The 23,517-nt window shown below is 34.7% G+C and overlaps 3 protein-coding genes, 1 long non-coding RNA gene and 1 pseudogene across 6 annotated transcripts; 2 read left to right on the forward strand and 3 right to left on the reverse strand.

Annotated features, from left to right (window-relative positions):
- Positions 1-2,109: 2,109 nt before the first annotated feature.
- On the reverse strand, positions 2,110-3,919 carry LOC107611910 (uncharacterized). The gene is made up of 2 exons (XR_015895993.1): positions 2,660-3,919; positions 2,110-2,572 (listed from the first exon to the last, which is right to left on the reverse strand). It is a non-coding gene; the product is annotated as an uncharacterized LOC107611910 (long non-coding RNA).
- Positions 3,920-8,890: 4,971 nt separating this feature from the next.
- Positions 8,891-12,347, reverse strand: LOC107611853 (protein BTR1-like; annotated as a pseudogene).
- A 1,339-nt stretch (positions 12,348-13,686) lies between these two features.
- Positions 13,687-15,692, forward strand: LOC107612698 (uncharacterized). The gene is made up of 5 exons (XM_016314402.3): positions 13,687-13,909; positions 14,136-14,235; positions 14,656-14,755; positions 15,001-15,086; positions 15,410-15,692. The coding sequence occupies exons 1-5, from the start codon at positions 13,687-13,689 to the stop codon at positions 15,690-15,692; spliced, it is 792 nt and encodes a 263-aa protein (XP_016169888.2).
- Positions 15,693-16,927: 1,235 nt separating this feature from the next.
- Positions 16,928-18,060, reverse strand: PDE334 (ATPase, F0 complex, subunit B/B', bacterial/chloroplast). The gene has a single exon (XM_016314401.3). The coding sequence runs from the start codon at positions 17,791-17,793 to the stop codon at positions 17,113-17,115; it is 681 nt and encodes a 226-aa protein (XP_016169887.1). The 5' UTR covers positions 17,794-18,060; the 3' UTR covers positions 16,928-17,112.
- An 830-nt stretch (positions 18,061-18,890) lies between these two features.
- Positions 18,891-22,133, forward strand: LOC107612695 (G-type lectin S-receptor-like serine/threonine-protein kinase At4g27290). Of its 3 annotated transcripts, XM_088497450.1 has the most exons (7): positions 18,910-19,012; positions 19,092-20,477; positions 20,584-20,723; positions 20,828-21,038; positions 21,138-21,375; positions 21,459-21,609; positions 21,693-22,133. In XM_088497450.1, the coding sequence occupies exons 2-7, from the start codon at positions 19,097-19,099 to the stop codon at positions 21,987-21,989; spliced, it is 2,418 nt and encodes an 805-aa protein (XP_088353576.1). In that variant the 5' UTR covers positions 18,910-19,012; positions 19,092-19,096; the 3' UTR covers positions 21,990-22,133. The 3 variants fall into 3 exon arrangements, with proteins under 3 accessions (XP_016169883.1, XP_016169884.1, XP_088353576.1); XM_016314397.3 differs by having other exon boundaries at positions 18,891-20,477; XM_016314398.3 differs by lacking the exon at positions 21,459-21,609 and having other exon boundaries at positions 18,892-20,477.
- The last annotated feature ends 1,384 nt before the right edge of the window (positions 22,134-23,517 follow it).

A 23,517-nucleotide genomic window follows, 5' to 3' on the forward strand; every position in this document is an offset into this window, starting at 1 on the left:
GGCACTGACAGCATCGTATGTTCCTAAAACAGATCCAATGCCATCATTCAGCCTGGACTTCACTGATTCAAGCCAAGAAGAAGCAGCAACGCAGGAGGGAGCGTCAACGCAGGAGACAGACAGGGCAAAAATTTCAAAAACTGCAAATTTGCTAGAACAATTAGAGGATTTGGTACAAAAAATAGCAAGCAGTGCGGCGAAAGAAGAAAGTAAAAGTCCACAAATTCAAAAGGAGACTGGCAGAGAAAGTTTTGGGAAGTTTGAAACTTCTGCGGGAATAAATCAGAATACGGGTGATATGAAAGAGAAGTGCTACATCTGGGGGACGCGAGTGAAGACATACGCAGATGGCAGTACTAACGAGTTTGACAACGTGTGCACTCTGATTGCCCAAGATAAATACATTTTGAATAGAATGCACCTTGCATCGCTCCAGGCAGGAAGTTATATAGAATCTGAGGTAATATTAGAATAACATTAATGTTTTAACACCAAAGTTAACTGCAATGTTTATTAATGTAAATTGATTTCGGCATATATTTCTAGATTGTATCTTCCATGTGCCTCATCCTCAACCAGAAAAATGATAAAAGGTTTCAAGAACAAGTATACTGTCTCCCCCCTGATATTGTGGTAAGTGTTACTTCTACGAATTTTGGCTGTATTTTCTGTATTCCTTAGGGTGTATATTCTCTGATCAACGGGTCTGTTTTTGTATTCATTTGGGTGTATTTTTTACGTTCAATTGGGTGTAAGTTGTGTAGTCATTTGGGTTTATTTAAAGTATTCACTTGGGTGTATTTTCAGTATTTCATTTGTTGTTTCACAATTGTTGCAGAGCATGGCCGTTTCGAAGCACCCAAACGAGGAATTCATATCACCTAAAACCAATAAAGAATTCAAGGTGGAAGACTACCCAATGTTTATTCCCTTCATAGATGCAAAAAAATTAACTTCGCATCGATATGTGAGTTTTTATTTGTAAAATTTGTTAGTACCGTTCTTTACTTATATGCCAAATAAAATAACACACGGTTGAAATGTGGCAATCCTTCAGATTTTTGCGCCTGTTTGCTACTCAGGCCATTGGTGGTTATGGGTGATTGATACAACAAAGGGGAGATTTTATATACTTGACCCGCTACACAAGAAAGCTCCAAGCAATGAGAGAAAGCAGCTTAATAAATTCACTGTAAGTTGGCTCTGTGTTCTTTATTTTAATAGATAGGTGTATTTCAATTCAATATAAGGTGTATGTATGTTTTGCTTTGGGTGTAAGTATGTCTCTTTTGGGTGTATTTCATTCGGGTGTATTACTGATTTGTTTTGTTTTTTAAGGGATATGTAATTTCAAGAATTAGAGCATATGCCGGCAGGGCACCTCTGAAGAAAAAGGAGAATGAGTTGGAAATTAAAGCAACATACGTTAAAATCTCAGGCCAAAAATCAAGGTATAAATTTGTGACTCTGAACATTAAACTTTCCTAAATGAGATTTGTAATTTATTGCTATGACTGTGCTATTTACGTTATGAAGTGGCTTGATTTAATTGAGCCCGAAAACATTAAAAGGGCGAAGTATGAATGGGATAATTGGCCACAGGTAACTGTCTTTAAAACTATATAACTATGTATTACTTTACTGGAATTAATATTGTTGTTTAAACAGAATATACTTTTTAATTGTAGGAGGAGGTGGACCACTATAGAGTAGAATATGCTTCGCGGATACTATTCAGTGAAATGAATAAAGAGAGAGATCAAGCAATTAGAGCGAGTAATGCAATAAGACTGTCCAAGCCATCCTCAGTATTATTGAGTCCATTTTGTCAGATAAATTCTACTGATATAGAAACTAAGTAATCTAACTGCTAGCTAGTTTGTAAATTGAACAAATGCTGTAAAAATTTGCCATTTATAAACAACTTCTATTCAATGAAATTTTTTCCATAGTTAAACTGTCTGTGCTGTTAAACTGTCTATGCTGTATTCAAAAGCTCTGTATTACAGGTGGTAAAATATGAAGAAAAACATCAAGGCAGATCGAAATACAAATTATAAACTTTTACACCGAAAGGAAGTTTAATATACACCCAAGATTGCTTAAATATACACCCAAATTGTCTGTGCTGTTAAATTGTCTTTATTCAAAATGTATGAATTACAGGCACTATAATATGAAGAGAAACATCAAATCAAATATACACCCATAACCTGCGATTTTTTACACCCAAAGAAAGTTGAATATACACCCTGAGATCTATCCCCCTGATGCTTTGAGCCTAAAACCCTAAACCCTAAACACTTAAAACATAAACCCTTACCCCCTAACCTGTAAACCCTAAAACCCTGAACCCTAATATTATATATATGTATCTATATGTAGAATGTGAATCACAAGAAAATTCAGAAAAATACACCCAAAAGAACAGTGCTTTTACACCCATATTCTGTAACTATACACCCAAAGAGTTATCCCCTGCTCCTGGTACCCTGAAATGATAATTCATAACATGTCCTTAATATTGGCTGGAATTTGAATGCACCACTGATGCAGCATCAAACAAGTTTATCTGAATATAAGAAACTCACATATTAGCTAAACTATTAACGAGAAAAATAAACTCAATCACCACAAATTTAAAGAACATTACTTTTACCTCGCTTAAAACTTTCGTTTTCTTCTTCTTTGTGGCATTTGCGATCTGTTTGTCCAACTTTGAACCTAGCCTATTTTTTGGACGTCCTCTTGTTCGAATCCTTGGCGGGCTTTGAAGCTCGTTAACGGATTCCAAGTTGGCGTCTTCGTGGGATAAAGAAGATGTCCCCTTCCTTTTGGCTTTTAATGATTCCATCTCAGCCATGACGTTATCGTACGAACAGTGCAGAATTGCAGTCAGCTCCTCCGATTCGGATGCAAATATTTTGCGAACGAAAAACCAATTGGTCGAACCTCTTGCTTCTTGGCTCCAACAGTGGATTTTATAAAACAATGGTACCAAAGACAGGTTATCTGTCATTCATACCACGGTAATTGTCTGCAAATGCACTATCTAGATATTTCACAGAGAAGGGCAATTACGGGCGAATATAAAGGCAGCTTAAGCACTTGGATGGAAAATAAATTGAAGGATCGACCACCAACAATAGATTGGTGGTCCTATATCAAGGACGAACTTATACAAATATTCCAGCCCATTTTTGCAACATTGAAGAAGATGTTCTTGAAGAACGACTACCATTAGATTGAGTATCCACTCAATCAAAGTTGGATTTTCCAGGGGATAAGCAGTTGCGTGGTATCTTGTCCAATATGGAAAGCCGTAGGGTTAGTACTAACTACATTCAAGACAAACAACTGGATGATGTCAAAGCGCTGAGATCAATCATTTCCCATATTATTAACCTTCCTTTTGAAGCGGATAACAAGCCTCACATTATTGAAGTTGAAGAGCTTTGTTATCATCGACTCAATTTCCTCCCAAAAAAAATATAGTGACGGTATAATTTTTTGTCTTTTCTAATTGTGTGTGTGTTTTTTTTTGTTAAACTAACGTATTTTAATTTAGAAAAATTACCCCAGTGTTCTTTTGGAGCATCCACAGGAGAATCTAGTTCCTGAATACGGTCCACCTCATATTTCGAAATGGGAAACTCCCAAATATAGTTTTTGGTTATATTGGCAATTGTTTTTCACCATGGGCATTTAAAGAAAATATACATCTAGAATTATCTAGAATATACCACCGTCATGGAAAAGGCGGTCATGGAGAAAGCGGTCAATATTCTTCACATTATAGCATAGTAAAGTTCCATAGGAACTGCATGGAGCACTTTGATTTCATGAAAACTCAAGATGGAATGGTAATTGAAATTTTGTTTTGGTTGATTTTTAAGTAAGTTTGGCTTTGGCTGCAAAAGAATATATATATATATATATATATATATATATATATATATATATATATATATATATAATTAATTAATTAATTAATTAGTATATAATAAAAGAATTTGGCTTTGGCTGCAAAAGAAAATATATATATATATATATATAATTAATTAATTAATTAATTAGTATATAATAAAAAAAATCAACCAAAACAAAATTTCAATTACCATTCCATGTTGGATTTTCTTGAAATCAAAGTGCTCCATGCAGTTCTTATAGAACCTTACTATGCTACGATATGAAGAATATTGACCGCCTTCTCCATGACCACCTTCTCCATGACGGTGGTATATTTTAGATAATTCTGGATGTATATTTTCTTTAAATGCCCATGGTGAAAAACAATTGTCAATATAATCAAAAACTTTATTTGGGAGTTTCCCATTTTGAAATATGAGCTAGTGGACCGTGTCCAAAAACTGGATTCTCCTGTGTATGCTCCAAAAAAACATTGAATTCATCCTCCACCTTATTGTTAAGGGAGTAATTTTTTTAAATTAAAACATGTTAGTTTAACCAAAAAAAACACACACAATTAGAAAAGGCAAAAAATTATACCCGTCACTATATTTTTTTTTGGAGGAAATTGAATCGATGATAATAAAGCTCTTCAACTTCAATAATGTGAGGCTTGTTACCCGTTCCAAAAGAAAGGTTAATAATATGGGAAATAATTGATCTCAGCGCCTTGACATCATCCAGTTGTTTGTCTTGAATGTAGTTAGTACTAACCCTACGGTTTTCCATATTGGACAAGATATCACGCAACTGCTTATCCCTGAAAAATCCAACTTTGATTGAATGGATACTCAATCTACCATGGTAGTCATTCTTCAAGAACATATTCTTCAATGTTGCAAAAATGAGCTGGAATATTTGTATAAGTTTGTCCCTGATATAGGACCACCAATCTATTATTGGTGGTAGATCCTTCAATTTATTTTCCATCCAAGTGCTTAAGTTGCCTTTATACTCGCCCGTGATTGTCCTTCTCTGTGGATATTTGGCCTTCTCTGTGGAATATCCCAGATAGTGCATTTGCAGACAATTACAGTGGTATGAATGACAGATATATTTGCCCTTCTCTGTGGAATATCCAGATAGTGCATTTGCAGACAATTACAGTGATATGAATGACAGATAACCTGTCTTTGGTACCATTGTTTTATAAAATCCATGTCCGCCTCGTGACTAAACTCATGAATCACCCACCGCCTTAAGGGACAAATGATTATCCTGACCAGCAAATCCAATATCTACTTTTTCAAATTCATCGTCTGTTGTCTAGATACTGATAATAAAACTGCCCAGCAGAAGCCATGGCTAAACCCTAAACAAAAATTTCAACAAAAAAATCTAATAACCAAGAATAATTAAATTAACACAATAAAAACAATATAGAAAAAGAAAAATAATAAAACCCAGCAAGAAGATCAATTAACACATCAACAATTAAATGATTAACAACTTAACAAATTAACTAATTATTAACAAATTAAGCCCATGGCAAGCAATAAGTGAATAACAAAGCATCGATCAGCAAGAACAACTAGGCAGCAGCAATAAGGTAATATCAACAATCCATAGCAAAAAAAATAATAATAACACCTAATACAACAGCAATTAAGTGGTTAACAACTTAACAAATTAACAAATAGCAAGAACAACGCAGCAACCAACAACACAGCAACCAGCAGCAAGAACTAGCAAGAACAACCAGACAATAGCAGAATAAAAAACTAATAAAAACACAGCAACCACAACACAGAAACCAAGCAACCACCACAACACAGCAGCCATCGACAGAAAGTGAAAGAACATAGGAAGGATCCAAGAGAGGACTACACCTACCAGAATCTGAGGCGCCAATGACGATGCTGGAACGCGACGGCCGGAACTGGAAGGCACGGCTGGAGGCGACGGCTGCAACTGGACGGCACAGCTGGAGGTGAGCACTGAGCACGACGTGAAGGTGACGGTGATGGCAGAGCTCGGCGGAATGGAAGTGAAATCGCGGCGACACGACTTCAAGCTCAGGGATAGGATGAATGGCGGAACGGAGGGATGGAAGAGGAGAAGAACCGCAGAAGTGAGGTGGCTCGCTGGGAGAAGATGAAGACGGCGGCGGATGGAGAAGAGGTGGACGGTGATGGGGAGTGAGAGCACCAATTGGGAGAGGGGATTCATTCAATTAGGGATTTTGGGTTTTTTATGTCTTTCATTTTTCCGTAACATCATGTCCTTCTACTAACTAAAATATACGGTTTAATTGTTGATATAAATATATATTAAAAATAAATTTAATAACATATATTTATAATAAAAATATTAGTGTTTGATTTTTATAGTTAATTTTAGTGTATAAATATTTTTTTGTAATATACAAAATCAATTCCTAAAAAAATTTTGATTGAACAATTTAATTTTTAATAAATTTTAATTATTAAATCAGTTTTTAATCATTTATTTTGTTAGATACATAAATTTATGTAAATTTTTTTAGATACATAAATTTACACGTTAAACTTTAGTAAAAAAAAATTACTCATCCAAGTTTTTTTTTTATTAAAGTTTATCTAAGTAGGCTCAATATCAACAAAAACTATTCTTATTAAAAGAGTATGATTACACGTGCAGCTTTTTCTTTTTTCTTCTCATGAGCGTCTTCTTCTTCGCTTTCTTCTTTTCACACTCGTTTACACACGGAGCGTCTTTGCTTTCTTCTTCGCGTTTCTCCTCCTCTTTCTTTTTCGCTTCCTTCTTCTTCGAGTATTTTCTCCCTATCGTCATTCTTTTGTTGTTGTTACTGCTGTATTTTTCTTTTTCTCTCCCTAGTGAAAAAGCAGTAGAAAGTAGGAAAGAAGAGTTTTAAATTGTGCATAAATGAACTGAAATTATATTTAGGATGAACCGAAAATTAAATTTAGAATGTAAACTCATTTCAAAACAAGCACAGAATAAAATAATTGACTCAGAAATGAACCGAATTATATTCATAAATAAATCGAAATTATATTCAGAATAAACCGAAAATTAAATTCAAAATGTAAACTCTTTTCAAAACAAGTACAGACTAAGTGCCCCTTTATTTAAATACAGGACAAAACAAAATTATTTACTAATTGCGACACACAAACTCAATTCGAAAACAAGCGTACAAACAAAAATTGAATCATGAACAAAAAATGAGAAAAGAAAAGAAAGAAGAGGAGGAGGAGGAGGAAGAGGTGGTGGTGGTGGTGGTGATAACTATAACGAAAGTGAAAAATAATAAAAAAGGAGGAGAAGAAAAAGAAGATGTAGCATCAGAGATGAAGAATAAGAAAAGAAGAATGCATGTGTGAATTTGAGTGCGAGGAAAGAAGAAGAAGAAGAAATACGTATGCCTGAATTTGAAACAAGCGCGGGAAAGAAGAAGAAGCGCGTTATATGCTAAAATTTATTTGGATGTGAAAAATAATTCAAAAAATTAGACAAATCAATAGTGTTGTCGTTATTTAATAAAAATATATCAACCCTAAAAATTTTTAAAATCTATATATCCATCCCATCGTAAAATTGAGAAGAACTATCCAATGTACGAATTGATTTACTTAACAGTATAAAAGTTTGATAACTTATTTGACGATTGAAATTTATTAAAAACTAAAATATTTAACTAAATTTTTTAAGGACTAATTTAAGATATTATTTTTATTTTAAGCTTTAACACAAAACTAGTTGGATTTTGGCTGAGTTCGACTAATTATTTTTTGGTTATTTTTTTATTCAATACTGGTTTTAAAAATGGCAATTATATATCCTTGTGGTTCGAACAGTCTTGTTTATCGATTTTTGGCTCAATAGATTGATTTAAACTGATTTTTATAACCATGATAAATAGATATATAGAAAATTAGATTATTTTTTAATAAATAACAAAAAAAATAAAAAATATCCTCTAAAATAACAATACTAGTAAAATAATAAAGTGATGTTTTAATTACTTTTAAATTTATAACATTTATTATTTGTGAGTTTTAATATCTTAATTCAAAGATAATTAATGGTGTAATTTTTTTTTAAATAACAATATAATTTTAGAGCAACCAAATCTCCAAAAAATAAGTACGAAAATAATCTTTGTGTAGTTTTATGTTTTTGTTTTATTGCATTTGATCTGATAGTTTCCTTTTCTATATATTATGATAACTTGGTAGGCGGTAATTTTAATTAAGAACTATGTGAAGATGCTTTTAATTATAGGTTATTCTGAATTTATTAGATGAACATTTTGTTTCTCTTTATTTGTAAGAAGGGAGACTAAGGATAATCAACATCAATTCACTTGTGATATTGCTTCTTTAATTTGTTATAGATTAGTTATAAATAACTAAAGTTATGATCAAACAATATACAGTGGTTTCATAATCCTGGTTGTCACTTGAAATAGGTATGTAGCGACCAAAATAAATACTGACAGTAAAGATTAATTTTCAGAGAATGTTCAAAAAGGAAAATTCAGTCACTATTACTTAAATACTTCATAGGAGGCATGAGCTGAGTTAGTTCTAGGTCGTTCTAAAGTACAGTGATGATTGTTGAAAAGTATATAAAGGACATGAAATGAGATCATTTTCGTAAATGCCTATATGGTATCGTTATATGAAACAATTACAAGTATATATGAACTTGTGTTAGCTACTTGTACTGGTTAATATTATTTTACTAGTAGAGAATTTTAATTAGTTCTAAGATGAGGCAGTAAGATGAGGTCATTTCAAAGCTTGATTGTGCATCTTCTGATGCAAAAGAAAGGAATGAATTGATTTGGACTTGCTACTGATACTTTGTAACATTCTGATTCTGAGGCCACTGTACCATCTAATATAGGATTTTTGTTCAGAAAATTCACCATCCAAAATCTCTGGCATATGATAATTTGACTTCTATTAATGCATTGAATCAGAATACCAATACTTCCCTAATATAAAGATCAGAAAAAAGTGCAATTTCAATTACAAGAAGTTACAAAAAGAAAGAAAAAGAATAACTTTGTATAGATCAATATCAGCCAATACAATAAAAAACCATGAACATAAGTCTGAGCAAGGGGCATAGATTTTCCCAGTCAATTGGCTTGGGTTAAAAGTAAAACTATTTTCATCAGTAACTTCATTGTTTTGGTCAGACAAATCTAGGCCTGAAAGATCTCGAGATAGCACCCTTTCAAGATCTTCATACTCACCTTGTGATGGCGATATTTCAGTTCTATCAACACTTGTAGGAAGGATATTAGAATTAGTATTTTCTTCTTCCTTTTCAAGTAAAGTCTGAGCATCACTAGAATTAGAAAACTGAACATGAGCAGAATCTAACTGTACATCACGTATTGAAGCATTTGTTATCATCAAGAGTTCCTGTCAGTGTCACTAGCCTATCATTCAGTCCATAATAATTATTATCCTGAGGAGATATCTTAATTCCAGCCTGAGATTCTTCAATGAATGACCTTACCAAAGGCAAGAATTTATGCTCTAAGCTTTCATCACCAATCATGTGTAATTTAAAAACAAAGAGAAAGGGTCCTACAATTAAGAACTCTCTCTTTTCTGACATAATTTAGGGGGAGCAAGGGGAAATAAAAGTTGGAACACCAAAGAACCACATGAAATCACAATACACCCAGAATCATAAATTAAGACATAGTAGTATGATAGTATCAACAACTACTTTTATTTGTACATATTTCAAAAAATTGTAAATAGATAACTTAATGAGGAAAAGCAATAGTACCTTATGGTAGCACCTCCCTTGCCAATTATACCACCACAAGAACCATTTGGAACAATGAGTCTCACTTTTGTTTTTGGCTCAGGATCATTTTCATCCTCACTTTGAAGCTAATGACACAAGGTAAATAACTTTCAGGAAATTGTAATACATGTTTTTATTTTCTTCATTACCAATCAAATTGACATCATAAATTACCTCACTGAGCAACTTAGACAGAATAAGTTCAACAGCTCTTAGGATTTCATTTATCCAGATACCATGATAATCCTATCAGTAGTCCCAGGAAAGAATTCATGGTTGTGTGATAACTGGATTCGTGCCCCAGATTGTGACTGAAAATCAGTGATGGTTGAACCACCCTTTCCAATAACAGAACCAGCTGCAGAGTTTGATACAAGAAACCTAACATATGTTGGCTTCTCTGCAGAATCTGCAAGTGATCAACATAATGTCATATAATATAAAATAAATAAACAATTAAGACATTTACATATTTACAAATAAGAGTATAACTTTTGGATGCAACAAGACAGAATAACTATTGAACATAATTTTAAGCTTCAATTGACCAGATTCTATATATGAAACAACTTGCCTCATCTTATGAGGGAAAAAAAACAACAATTCTTCCCTTCAACTACCACTATGTACAAAATCATTGCAAAAAATTCAAAACTACTTCCCACTTGCATAATGAGAATAATAAAAGGAAACCAAATCTTCAATCAACGTTAGCCAAAATAATAACAACCAGGACCAAAATATCCGGTTTATTAAAGAAAAAGTTGAGCTAAAAATAAATGAATAAACCCAGAGAATTTTCGAACACTTATGTTAAGGGTATACAATACTGCCTAGTAAAAGTTAGTTCCAGTTGTGTGCTAAATCGGTAATGAGATGCCGAAAGTGACCTAACTAGATTCAAACCAAAAGAGATCCAAATTTGACCAAAATAGAGTATATTTGGGAAACCTTCATTAGCTCCCTCGAAATTTAAACTTAAATGAATGAAAACAAAATGAGCAAAGGAACAAAAAATAAATGAATAAACAAATAAATAAATAAGCTCTCCTAGTTTCTGCCATCAATAAAAGTTGGTAAGCAACAACATATTATCTTTCTATGCAACTGAATATAAGCATATCCACTGAAATCTAAAGACCAAAGCAGAGAGATAACAAATAAGTAAAACCCAAAATCACATCCACTCAAAAACTAAGAGAACATGTGATAATGACATTGAAGAAATATTAAACCAAATATAAGATTGATAATGATAATCAACAAAGAATTAAATAGCAAGTATTTCCTTCTTTCATCGCTGTCTTAATTCCTTAAAACTCTCTGGTTTGCTCATCAATTTTACAGTGATAAACTAAAAGTCATTAAGAGAGACAAAAATCTGTTTAGTCAAGAAGGTAAAAACAATACAAATTTAAGCTAGATAAGTAACAAGGATCAAATTCTTTGTAACATTACATGCATATTTAAACCAAATGCCTATTTCTGCTATTGACTACTAGGAAAGAGTTAAAACAGTACTATTAATTTGGTTTCAACTTTCAATAGGCATGCAGCTTTTCAATTTTCTTCTGAGTTTTATAAAAATGATTTGTAACATGCTCTATGAATTATAATTAGCCAAACTTCAAATATTTAGAGTTGTATTACTAATTATGATATAAATGAAACACTCGTATATGAAATAACATCAAATAGCGTGCTATGGTGAATCATAATAGATGCAGTGAAAAATCAAGAATAAAAAATCAAAGAACAGAATCAACTCAAGTATAGAACAGGAAAAAATAGAAGCATTAAAAAATCATAACAAAAATCAAGAATCAAGAATAGCAACCAAGAGAATACTAGAGAATTGCAGAAAATATGCCAACCAAGAATCAAGAAATTTAAAAATCATAACTAAAATCAAGTACTACAATACTTAGTAGTTAAGTTACAGTGGTGATATCATTCAGATGCATGTCAATAAAAAATAAAGAACACATAAAAAAGCAACACAGCAACACACAAAACAGCACCACAGCAGAAGCTCATTCAAAAAAATATCACAACACACAAAAATAGCAACAGAGCAGAACTAGAGCTCATTAGTAATCAAATAATCATTCAATAAAAAATGAAAACACAAAACATTCAAATATTCAGTAATCAAATAATCATTGAACATGGCATAAATAAAAAATGCAGAAGAAGTTAGCAGTGAACTGACCGTCGAAGTCTAAGGTTTTTTTCTTGGTTGAGCTTCTGCTCTCTGAACTCGAAGGAAGGAAACTGGAATGGAGATGGGTTTTTCTTCTGAGCAGTCTGAGAAGAGGGGGCAGAATCGTGACGGAGACAGAGGCCAGGCGACGAACACAACTCAGAAGACGGTTTGAGTTGGAAGAATCTGCGACGACCAGACGAAGACGATGGTGACTGAGCGCCCGACGGACGGCGGCAGGAGCGCGATGGAGCAGATGATATACCAGGAACTGACGCGCCGAGCTCGAGGAAGAAGAAGCTGCGATTCTTGAAGGAGGAAGAAGCACGGACGACCAGACGACGATGGTAGTGCCTGAGAGCGACGGACGGCGGCAGTTCTTGCGGCGGTGGTGGAGAAGCTAGCTTTCCTGTTTCAACTTCCTTTTTTGATTTGGGGAGAAGCTGTTAAAGATAGGGGTTTAGAATGAAGACTGAAGGTAAGGGTAAGGAAAGGTCATCCGTGCGGGAACCAAAACGATGGCGTCGTCACAGTGACACAGATGAGAGAGATCGAGGAGCAAAAGGTTTCTGAACCCAAGGATGAAGAATAATTTTAATTTTTTGTTTTTTTAATATGTTTTTGTTTTGTTGTTTTAATTATTTAAAATTATAGAATTAGAATTAATTGAATTTTAAAATTTGATTAATTTAAAAGGATATTTTTGTCTAATCAAATAAAGGAAATATGTTTAAGTTTTTTTATAAAATTAAATAAATAAATATTTTTTTATTTAATTAAAAGGGTATTTTAATAAAAGTGGTGATATACTATATATTTAAAAAAAAAATTAAATACTAATGTAAAAAATAAATTTCACTTATCTTATTGTTATTTGTCCATATTTTAAACGTATCGGTACATATAAATTTATCATCATTTGTTCATATTTTAAACGTATCGGTACATATAAATTTATCATCTTAATATCAAATACCAAAATAAAAAAGTCAAATTGGACATAGAACACACTTCTATCACCTCGCAGGTGCGAGAAACCATCCATATTGTGGTGCACATAGATTACAACAATCTAATTCCCGTTTAAAAATTCAATTCTCTTTTTATGAAGTTTTTTTTTTCTTTTTAAATTTGGGGAAAGCTTTAAGAAGGCATTTTATCCGCCAACAATTTGCCCAAAATATTTGACACATGCGCAAAAACACTTGGAAAAAAATAATATCAAAAGGGTAAAATAAAATAAACCATCATAAGTTGGATTGATTTAGAAGTTAATTTATTAATTTATTAAGTAAAATTTTTAAATTCTACTTTATACATGTAATAATTTATTAATTAAAGATAAATTCTTAAATAAAATTTTGAATATTAGTGTTTGCAATGCTAATTTTTTTTGGTGACTATTTGCAATGCTAATCTGAAAGTACAGTAAAAAACCACAAAAATAAATAAATGACAGAACTAATACCAAAATAAATAAATAAGAGAACCAAAGAAGGCCGTTTAGACAGTTTGCGGCGCGCATAAACGGTTACTACAAGAGAGACAGTAGACACGTCAGCGTAACTGTCATTGCCGTCTTCATAACCTTCTTTCTCCCGGGTCATGAAAAAGCACTCTGAGAATGAAACTAACAACCTCTCTGCCCCACTCTCACTTGAACTGAACTGAACTGAACTCCATGACGTAACAAACTCTCTCCTCTTGCTCTCTCTCTCGCTCGCTCTCTCTCAACAATGGGAGATGATAGCAGGTTGATCATGGAGGAAGACAAAGATTTCCACTCTCTTGACAATTCTTCGCCATCACTAATACCGTCTCTGACGATGCACTTCTCTTCGCTGATGATCGACGTTGAAGATCGCAGCAGTATCGTTGCCACAAAAACCTTTTCCTATAACAAGCTTCCTTCTGAACCATTCACCCTCTCCATTCTCAAATTGGACGGATCTTGCTTCCGTAATTCGTTTCCCTTCAACTTCTTGCTTACATTTTTCTTAATTGTGTGTGTGTTTGTGTGTGCGCGCGCGCCCCTGTGTGTGTGAGAGAGGAGAGGAGAGGAGAGGGGAGATGTATCTTTCTTATTTTCCTTTCTGTGATGAAGTATAAATAATGAAATGTTACTTTAACTTAGATAGTGTACTGGATCAATTGTTGAATTGACGTGAGATTTTGATTGAATCAGATGTTGAAGTTGCGAAAACGGCAACTGTTGCAGAACTCAATCGTGCGGTGGAGGCGGTTTTTAGTCACACACCTCAGAAATGGCCAGAGGAAATACCGTGGTGAGTGTGTTACGTTGTTGTTGTCAATTTGTCATTGATGTAAATGAATTTTAATAAAATAACTTACAATTTGCACGATGATATGTAATTTCACTAATTTGATTGGTTTTGAGGATATCTTTAGTTCTCATGTGTTACAATTTTTTAAATATGTTGAGACTTGAGAGTTGATATATTATTCTGATGTGAAGTATTATGTGATTTATGATGAATTCTGATATGACGATGATCATGATACTGGAATATTGTTGGAACAAGTCACTCTCTGATCTTCAATTATTCAATTAAACTAGATGTCAAGTGTAATTTCCAATATAATATCTTCTTTGAGCAGGTGGTGGTGTTATGGTGTAGTTAATTTACCAGATTGTCATAATCTGTTAGCTGATTTATTATATTTCATTGATTTTTGAATTTTAGGGCTCATGTTTGGGGGCAATTTTGCTTATGTTATGAAGGACGTAAGCTTGTCATTGAAACAACTTATCTTAGAGATTATGGCATCAAGGATGGTGACCAGGTTAGTGAATTTTAAGGCTTACAATTTCAGTGAGGGCAGCTGGAATAGAAACATGAACGGTTAATTTATAATCTATGTTATTGAAAAGAAGTTTGATTAAAGTTGTACGTGAATATCTCCATGATTTTATTCAATTCTGATACATTGTTACCCTACTATTAATCCATTCATCTCAATGTCTGTTGTACTTACTCCATTCCTCTTGAGTCTTGACTCATGATATCTATATATTTTGGTCTGTACAGCTTCGTTTCATTCGTCATGTACCTAATACTTGTTTTCAAAGAAAGAGGCTAAAGAAAAGAGTTGTCAATCTGAAAATAAAAAGGAGGTACGAAAGTTTTCAATCTATGCAAAGCATGATTCAGGACCAACAGAACTCTGTTTGCCACATTATACTAGTTTATATAGTCTTGGTCTTCACAATTGCCTATGTAAAAGTCTTTGATGGACACAGGGGACAGGGCTAACAATTAATAGTGAGGCGCACTCCCAAAGAAGTTGGTCTTGGTTGGACTCAAACAGATAAATCTATCTAAAATAAAGTTAATGAATCTGCTTTTGAGTAGGCGTAGAGATGAGAATTGTTTAACTTGTCATTGTATATAGAATATTAGTTTATCTACTATCTTAATAAACTCTATAAATTGGAAGGTATAGGTCATCCTCCAAAGCGAATAGATATCAACAGAAACTACGATGTGGAGGTGATGACGACATTGGTTTCGATGAAGGATATCTTGTTGGCAAGGAGAGATTAACGGGCTTTTTGGGAGGTTTGTTCTCATACAACCGGATGGCAGTTGCGGAAAGAGCAAGAACTGAAAGCAGGGTTTGCCCCTCATCCATTGCTGAAGGTATACTTGGCAGTTTTAGGAAGATTAGAAGGATGTTTAGCTTTTGTAGGAGGCAGCACTACTATCGTAGGCATACATGATTAGTATAGTGTGTAGAGAGAATGATTTTTACTCGCTTGTCTATGAACTACTAGTGTAAACATATTCTTTGATTTTGTTTATGTGACAGTCAGTGGTTGAGAGATGAGACAGAAATGTCTTCGACGGAGAAATTACCATGGCTTATTCTTTGCTCTGAATATCATATATGCTCATGTCATTATGCAACATCTTAGCATGATGAATTGTATCGCAGTGAATTTCAAGCTTCTGTGCATAGTGATGTATATGAATGGAGTTAGGGCTCTCAAAGAAAGAACTGCATATATGGTACGCACATTTTCTACTCTCCTTGGGTACAATATAGAGGAGTCTTACAATTAAGGAAGAAAATGGATTCATGATGAGATTTCTCGAATATTGCATGAGAAGAAGAAATTCATGCGATGTTTGGAGTTTGATTATTTTTTAGTAAATATTATTTTGCTTAATGACTGTTATTACAACATGTCCATGAGCGAGTAAATAAAGCCACCAAAATCAACCACCAGTATAAAATACATGTTGAAATATAAATACACATTGAAAATAAATTAAACCACATATGTAGTTATACACAAATACATTAATAGCTTATTTTAGTGACTGATTTTGGTGTAAGAATAACATTTTTATATTAGTTGTTAATTATAGATAATAAGTACTTCCTAGTTAGTTGCTTCTGTTAGTCAGAGAACACGTTTGTTAACCACTAACAACTTTTGGCGCCTTTTCTAATTGTATACTGTCTATAATATGTCATTGATTGATTGATTATATCATCTTTTTTCCCTGTATTACATTATTATACTGATACCAATGTTAAATGGATTGATCCATCATAAATCTTTTTTCTTTCTCTGTAGCAGTAGTGCAACAGCAATCTATTTAATTTAACTATTTAAGCAGTCCACAGCCTACACACCTACATTCAAATTTTATTTTTCATCTCTTAAATGGGTTAAGCCGAGCTAACGCTGAAATTAGTATCCACAAAGTCGTAAAATTGGTAATTAGTTGATTTTTATCGATGCGAAAGAACTCGATCATCATCTGTGGTGAAAGATATCTAGACCCTAATACCCCAAAAAGGAAAGAGGGAAAAAAAAAAGAGGAGCTAAAACTGGTTGGATTTAAACCTCCCCAAGTCCCACTAACTTTTCATGTGTGCTGTGTGTAAATGCTAGCAATTAGAATTGTATGCAATAATAATTATCTATCCACAAAATCAAAAATGTAATTCAAGATCCTCAATCTATGATGAGATAATCCACAAGGGACTTCAGTTCTTGTTCTTAAACTGAACAGATAAACCAATCTTTTTTTGACATATTATTACATATATAAATCTCAAACAGAAAAAAGTTACAATATTTTCAACTCTTTTCTCGTGAGTACATTGAATCAAAAGAGAAGGCTTAATCAAACAGTGGGAAGAACCTTCTTTACAATTTCTTGGCTAAGAGCAGTTATCTGAGAATCAAGAGATTTGATGGTTTCTTCCTTCTGCTGCTCCAAACTGGCCAGAGCCTCTTGAAGCTCAACCTCCACCTTCTTCCTCCCTTCTGCAATCTTCTGCTCCACCTCGGCTTGCGTCTCCTTCTTCATCTGATTCAACGCCGCCGATATCTCAGCCCTCGCTGCCTTCATCACGGCCACGGCCTGCTCCTCCAGTTGTTTCACCTCCTCTGACGTGTCCTTCACGCCGCTCAGCTTCTCCCTAATGGCGGCATCCCTCTCGTCCATGAATTTCCCCAGAGGAGTGAAGTACACCTTGTCTAGCGCCACCATGAGGAGCAAGAACTCAACCATGATGATTGGAAGGGTCAGGTTGAAGTCAAAGAGCGCCGCCTTCTCGATCTCCGCCGCGAGCGACGGAGGCGCGAGCGCTAGAGATGTGGCTGCCAGTACGGAGAGGGATTTTAGGGTTTGATTAGTGTTTGGGATTGGGATTTGGAGGGAGAGGTTCTTGAGGAGGGGTAATTGGACTCTTGGGAGAGTAATGTGATTGCTAATGGGGAGCTTTTGTGATGGTGCCGGGGAAGGGGAAGTGGTGGAGGTTCTGATCAAGGATCTTGAGGAAGCCATAATCATGTTTGCCATGGCGGAATTGAATTGAGTTTACAGTTGAAATGAATTGAATTGAATTGAAATTTTAGGACTGGGGAGTGGTTGTGTGTGAGTGGCGGACTGAGTGATGGACAGGAGAGAAAAGGAGGATAGGGCAGAAGAGTATACGTGGAATATTTGCCACACAAATTGATGAGGTTTGTGTGATTGTGGCTCTCCAATGGCTGATGATGGAAATCTGGATATTGGACACTGAGTCACTGACGTACTGGTTTGAAAGGTTTGTATATTTTTGGTCTGTGCTTGGTACATAGTAACTAGGCCTAGTCCAACTTCAGCATCCACAGTTCACTCTGTCTAACTAGGCCCAAATATTCTGAATCCCATTGTATGTTCAAAACAAACATGTACAAAACCACAAAAAAAAAGACAACCAGAAAACCTATAGGCTTATTTTTTCTGTGACATACCTATAGTCTATTTAAACAAGAACAACCGATTGACCAAAACAAAAAAAAAAGGGAAAAATAAAAATCCTTCTCAGGTGATTAGCCCATCAACCATTTATATGTGCCTTTTACGTTTTACACAATTGTGAACCGCGCTTCGCCACCTTTCAGGTATTTTCGTTCATTTGGTCTTGTTTTATCTCATACCATGAAATTTGGTAAAATATAAGTTTAGACCAAGTCAAGACCCCAAAAATATATTTTTGGACCAAGTCCAAAAACAAAAAATAGAAATTTCCCCCTAAAAAATAAAAAATAGTGAATTACACAAAATAAAAAATATAAAAGAATAAAAGTACATTATTTTTTTTAAATAACCTGATACAATTAAAATAAAAAAAAGTTAATGGGGACTAATTAACATTTTCCAACATCAATTTTTTAAAAAAAAATTGTTAATGAAATGATAGGAGGACAAATATAATTAATTTATAATTTTTTAAACACTAATTTTATTAAAAAAAAATTTGTAGGAATGAATTTAAAAAATATCTTATCTTTCAGACATTAATTTGATTATCAACCCATATTTTTTTCTAATTTTTATGAAGACTGACGGTTGGCTTCTAGGTCAATAAGGGCTGCTGAATTATGTAGTTCTTTTTATTGATTATTGAATTATGGAGTTGCTGACTTCTTGTAATTTGGTATTAACAAAAAATATGGAAAAAGAAGTGTAAACGTGTTCTGACTTCTGAGTGACTTCTACTTATGCCGTCTAAGTGAGCAAGTAGCACAAAAAAGTTAGAGCTTGGAATTCAATGGATATTCTTAACTCCATGATTATCGTTGCATACTTATTACTTGTTTCCTCTGTCACAGTTTCCATGGCAGTCAATGATTCAATAGGTGTGTCCAAGTCTATCAGTGATGATGGCAATGGCAAAACCATAGTGTCCAAAGATGGAGTATTTGAGCTTGGCTTCTTCAGCCCCGGCAGTTCAATGAAGCGTTACCTGGGGATTTGGTACAAGAAAATTTCCATGTATAGTGTTGTTTGGGTTGCCAATAGGGACAAACCCATCGATTTTGTCTCAGCTGGAATATTAACATTGGACATCACTGGGAATCTTATCCTTACCCAAAATGATTCTGTTGTTTGGAGCACAAACTCTCAAAGACAAGCACAGAATCCAGTGGCACAGCTCATGGACAGCGGCAATCTTGTGGTATGGAATCATGGGGGTCCAAACTCACAAGATATTTTGTGGCAAAGCTTTGACTATCCGTCAGATACGATACTGCCAGGAATGAAGGTGGGATGGGACCTCAAACGAGGTCTCGAATGGCGAATAACATCTTGGAAGAGTCCAAATGATCCAGCTCCTGGAGATTTCTCATGGGGTTTAGTGCTCAACGAATATCCTGACTTTTATATGAAAGGACGAACAACGCTCAACCGGTTTGGACCATGGAATGGCATTTATTTCAGTGGCTTCCGAGATCAAAATCCAAGCTCTGTTTATGAATTCACATATGTCACTAGCTATGATGCCAAGTTTCCCTCCAATAAGGATGAGATTTATTACACGTATACTTTAAAGAATACTTCTATCTTGTCGAGAGTCCACCTAGACCAAACTGGTGGCTTTAATTTCTATATTTGGGCAGAAGAAGATCAGCAATATTGGGAGCTCTATGAGATGTACTCATCCAGAGACCAGTGTGATGATTATGGCGTTTGTGGGTCAAACTCAAAATGCTTAATTGATGAATCACCAATGTGCCAATGTTTAGAAGGTTTCAGTCCCAAGTCACCACAAGAATGGGACATGAGGGGTTGGACAAAAGGATGTGTCCGGACTAAACCCTTAACCTGCAATGACATTTCCATCAATGACATTTTTGTCAAATTTGCAGACTTGAAAGTTCCAGATACTACACATACATGGTTGGATGAGAATATGGGTCTAGATGAATGCAGAGCAAGGTGCTTGAATAACTGCTCTTGTATGGCCTTTAGTAACTCTGATATAAGAGGATCATGTAGTGGTTGTGTTTTATGGTTTGGTGATCTTATTGACATGAGACAGTTCGATACTAAACAAACTCGTGAGCAAGATCTATATATTCGTATGGCTAACGCTGAGTCTCAAAGTGGGAGCAAGATGAACATAAGAACTATAGTTGCTATAACTATTCCAACATTATGTGGGGTGCTTTTACTCTCTGTTTATGTTGTCTACAGAATCCGAAGGAACCTTGTTGGTAAATCATTCTCTCTCTCTTTCCCACCTACACCATGACATTAATTTCTATATTTTTCTAAAAAATGCTATTTTTTTCCCTTATAATATTACTTTTACACTTTTAGAGAAGTCAATGGTCGGAGATAACATTGAAAAACATGTAGAGGATCTCCCGTTGTTTGCTCTGCCGACAATTAGTATGGCCACTAGCAACTTCTGGATAGAGAATAAGATTGGACAAGGGGGTTTTGGACCTGTATATAAGGTATGTCAACATTTTAGAGTTATAACCATAGTATAATCCAGTAATGGGTACTAATATTATGAGCATCATCTAATGTTTCTACTAAAATGAATGCGAGTGTTTAGGGAAAATTATCAGATGGGCGACAAATTGCTGTAAAGAGACTTTCAAGGAGCTCTGGACAAGGAGTGACCGAGTTCATAAATGAAGTAAAACTTATTGCTAAACTTCAGCATAGAAATCTTGTAAGGCTTCTTGGTTGTTGCATTCAAGGACAAGAGAAGCTACTAATTTATGAATACATGGCTAATGGTAGCTTAGACTCCTTCATTTTTGGTATGATATATCAAGACTATGGTTAGAATGCAATAATGCTTTATGAGTTCGACTATATAGTCAGTAGCTTACTAAACTTGAATATTCAATTATCAATAGATCACACCAAAGGAAAATTGCTGAGTTGGCCTCATCGCTTCCACATTATTCTTGGAATTGGTAGGGGGCTTCTATATCTTCATCAAGATTCCCGATTAAGGATAATTCATAGAGATCTCAAAGCAAGTAATGTTTTACTTGATGATAAGTTGAATCCAAAAATATCTGATTTTGGAATGGCTAAAGCTTTTGGAGGAGATCAAACTGAAGGAAACACAAATAGAGTAGTTGGAACTTAGTAAGTATCTCAATTCGTAATATCATTTATTTTCTAATATACTGTGTGTGGTGATTATTTTTTACAATAATAAATTTTTACAGTGGATATATGGCACCAGAATATGCAGTTGATGGATTATTTTCTATAAAATCCGATGTCTTTAGCTTTGGCATTTTATTGTTAGAGATTATATGTGGAAGCAAGAACAGAGCTCTTTCTTATGCAAACAACACATATAACCTCGTTGGTTATGTAAGGACTTAATATTGTCTTGTTTATCTATCTTAAATCAAGTTGAATGTTTGTTCACTTTCTGTACTTCTTTCATGATTCAGGCATGGACACTTTGGAAGGAGGGCAAGGCGTTGCAATTAATTGACTCCAACATTAAGGATTCATGCATTGACTCAGAAGTATTGCGTTGCATCCAAGTTAGTCTAGTTTGTGTGCAACATTACCCAGAGGATAGGCCTACCATGACATCAGTGATTCGGATGTTGGACAGTGAGATGGAATTGGTTGATCCTAAAGAGCCTGGTTTCTTTCCAAGGAAGGTTTCCAATGAAGTCACAAATCAAAATGAAATAAGCTTAAACAATGAGATAAGTGTGACCTCTTTAGATGGACGTTGAAAACTATATACCATTCATTGAGTCAATGCATTTACTACACTGCTGCAGTGTTAGTTCATTCGCTGCTACAACAGGATTGTGTTCTGAGACTAAAAATAACTGTTACATACTTTGGCAATATATATATATATATATTTAGGGTGATGGTTTCAGTGGCTAAGAGAAGGGGGGTTGAATCTTAGCCCCCTTTTTGTTGCTTAATACTTGCTGAACTCAGAGGAGACTTTTCAGTTTTGGCTCGTCTCTGGATACGAGACTTTTTGTTTTTGCTCGTCACTTGCCACGAGATTTTTTGTTTTGTCTCGTCACTTGGCACGAGACATTTTAGTTTTTGCTCCTGTGCAGTAGAAAACAGAAATGGAGAGAAGAAAGATTACACCCAGATATATCCTGGTTCAGCTGCTAAGTGCAGTGCAGCCTACATCCAGTCTCCATCACAAACATGATGGAATTTCACTATAATCAATCTGATTAGAACTTGTAAAGTGCTAACCCAACTTACAAGGGGATTCCCACAGAATCATGAAACACAACATAGATGAACAAAGGAACTCTAAGACATCTATGACTTTTTCTTTTAATTTTGCACTCTCTGCCTTTTTCCGCTCTATGGCTTTTTCATTACAAACCTTACTGTTTGCCTTTTACCATGAGACTCAAGACATGACAAAATTAAACAGAAAAATACAAAACAGAAAATATTGAAGGAGAAGAGAAAATTGTTAGCTCAGGTAGCTCTGAGAACTCTGTGCCTTGCACGCTCAAATTCTCTCCTTGCCTCAAACAGTGGCTGTCCACCCTTATTATAGAAGAGGGGAGCCTCCACTTATTGAAGCCAAAACCGAACCAACTTCTTCCTCCTTCAACAAACAGAACCGGTTCGGCCACATAGAGAGAGAAGAGATAACCATGCAAAACTCAACATGCAATTACCTCTGGACCTTTCTTGATCATCACCCTTCATCAATCCGAGCTCTCCATCCTTGGCTTGCTCTCCAAGATAGAATTTTGGCCCTTGATGCTTCATGATGATGATGACTTCATCTGCTTCAATCTCTGCCTTCAACCATCACTTCGTCACTCTAGCTACTTCCTGTGGTGGTTGAGCAGAATCAAAGACAAGCCATGCTTCAAGAATCTCCCTTGCTGGCCGAATCTTTACCTTCCATTTTTGAGCATGAGAGGCTCAAGATACATCATCAAATCTTAACCAAATATAGTGAATATCTCAGCCACAACTCATTTTTATTTTAGTATGTTTTCTTGCCATCATTAGCTTGATGGTCTTGATGCATGCAACTTTATTTCGGTAGCTCCATGTAGCTTCCATGGCTTCCTTTATTTTCTGGATATTGACCGAAAAGAAGAGAGAGAGATGAGAGAAAATAAACAACTTGAAACAAAAGCAATTCAAATGTAATAAACCAATTAGTTGGTGAAAGTTGCTTTTACTTCCCTAGCTTAGAGTGGCGTGTAGTCATTACACCCATCAATCAATTCAGCTGAACTTTTCTCTCTCATGTTCCCC

This window comes from Arachis ipaensis, chromosome B8 (assembly GCF_059453495.1).
Source record: "Arachis ipaensis isolate K30076 ecotype BB chromosome B8, ASM5945349v1, whole genome shotgun sequence".
Taxonomy (NCBI): domain Eukaryota; kingdom Viridiplantae; phylum Streptophyta; class Magnoliopsida; order Fabales; family Fabaceae; genus Arachis; species Arachis ipaensis.

What these genes read in the sequence shown, in the direction of transcription:
- LOC107612698 (XM_016314402.3), top strand. Translation starts at nt 13,687, where the DNA reads ATGGGAGATGATAGCAGGTTGATCATGGAGGAAGACAAAGATTTCCAC. An exon ending in ATTGGACGGATCTTGCTTCC is followed by an intron (nt 13,910 to 14,135) that starts GTAATTCGTTTC and finishes TGATTGAATCAG; the next exon opens with ATGTTGAAGTTGCGAAAACG. An exon ending in GCATCAAGGATGGTGACCAG is followed by an intron (nt 14,756 to 15,000) that starts GTTAGTGAATTT and finishes TGGTCTGTACAG; the next exon opens with CTTCGTTTCATTCGTCATGT.
- LOC107612695 (XM_016314397.3), top strand. Translation starts at nt 19,031, where the DNA reads ATGGATATTCTTAACTCCATGATTATCGTTGCATACTTATTACTTGTT. An exon ending in AATCCGAAGGAACCTTGTTG is followed by an intron (nt 20,478 to 20,583) that starts GTAAATCATTCT and finishes TTACACTTTTAG; the next exon opens with AGAAGTCAATGGTCGGAGAT. An exon ending in CATATAACCTCGTTGGTTAT is followed by an intron (nt 21,610 to 21,692) that starts GTAAGGACTTAA and finishes TTCATGATTCAG; the next exon opens with GCATGGACACTTTGGAAGGA.
- PDE334 (XM_016314401.3), bottom strand. Translation starts at nt 17,793, where the DNA reads ATGGCAAACATGATTATGGCTTCCTCAAGATCCTTGATCAGAACCTCC.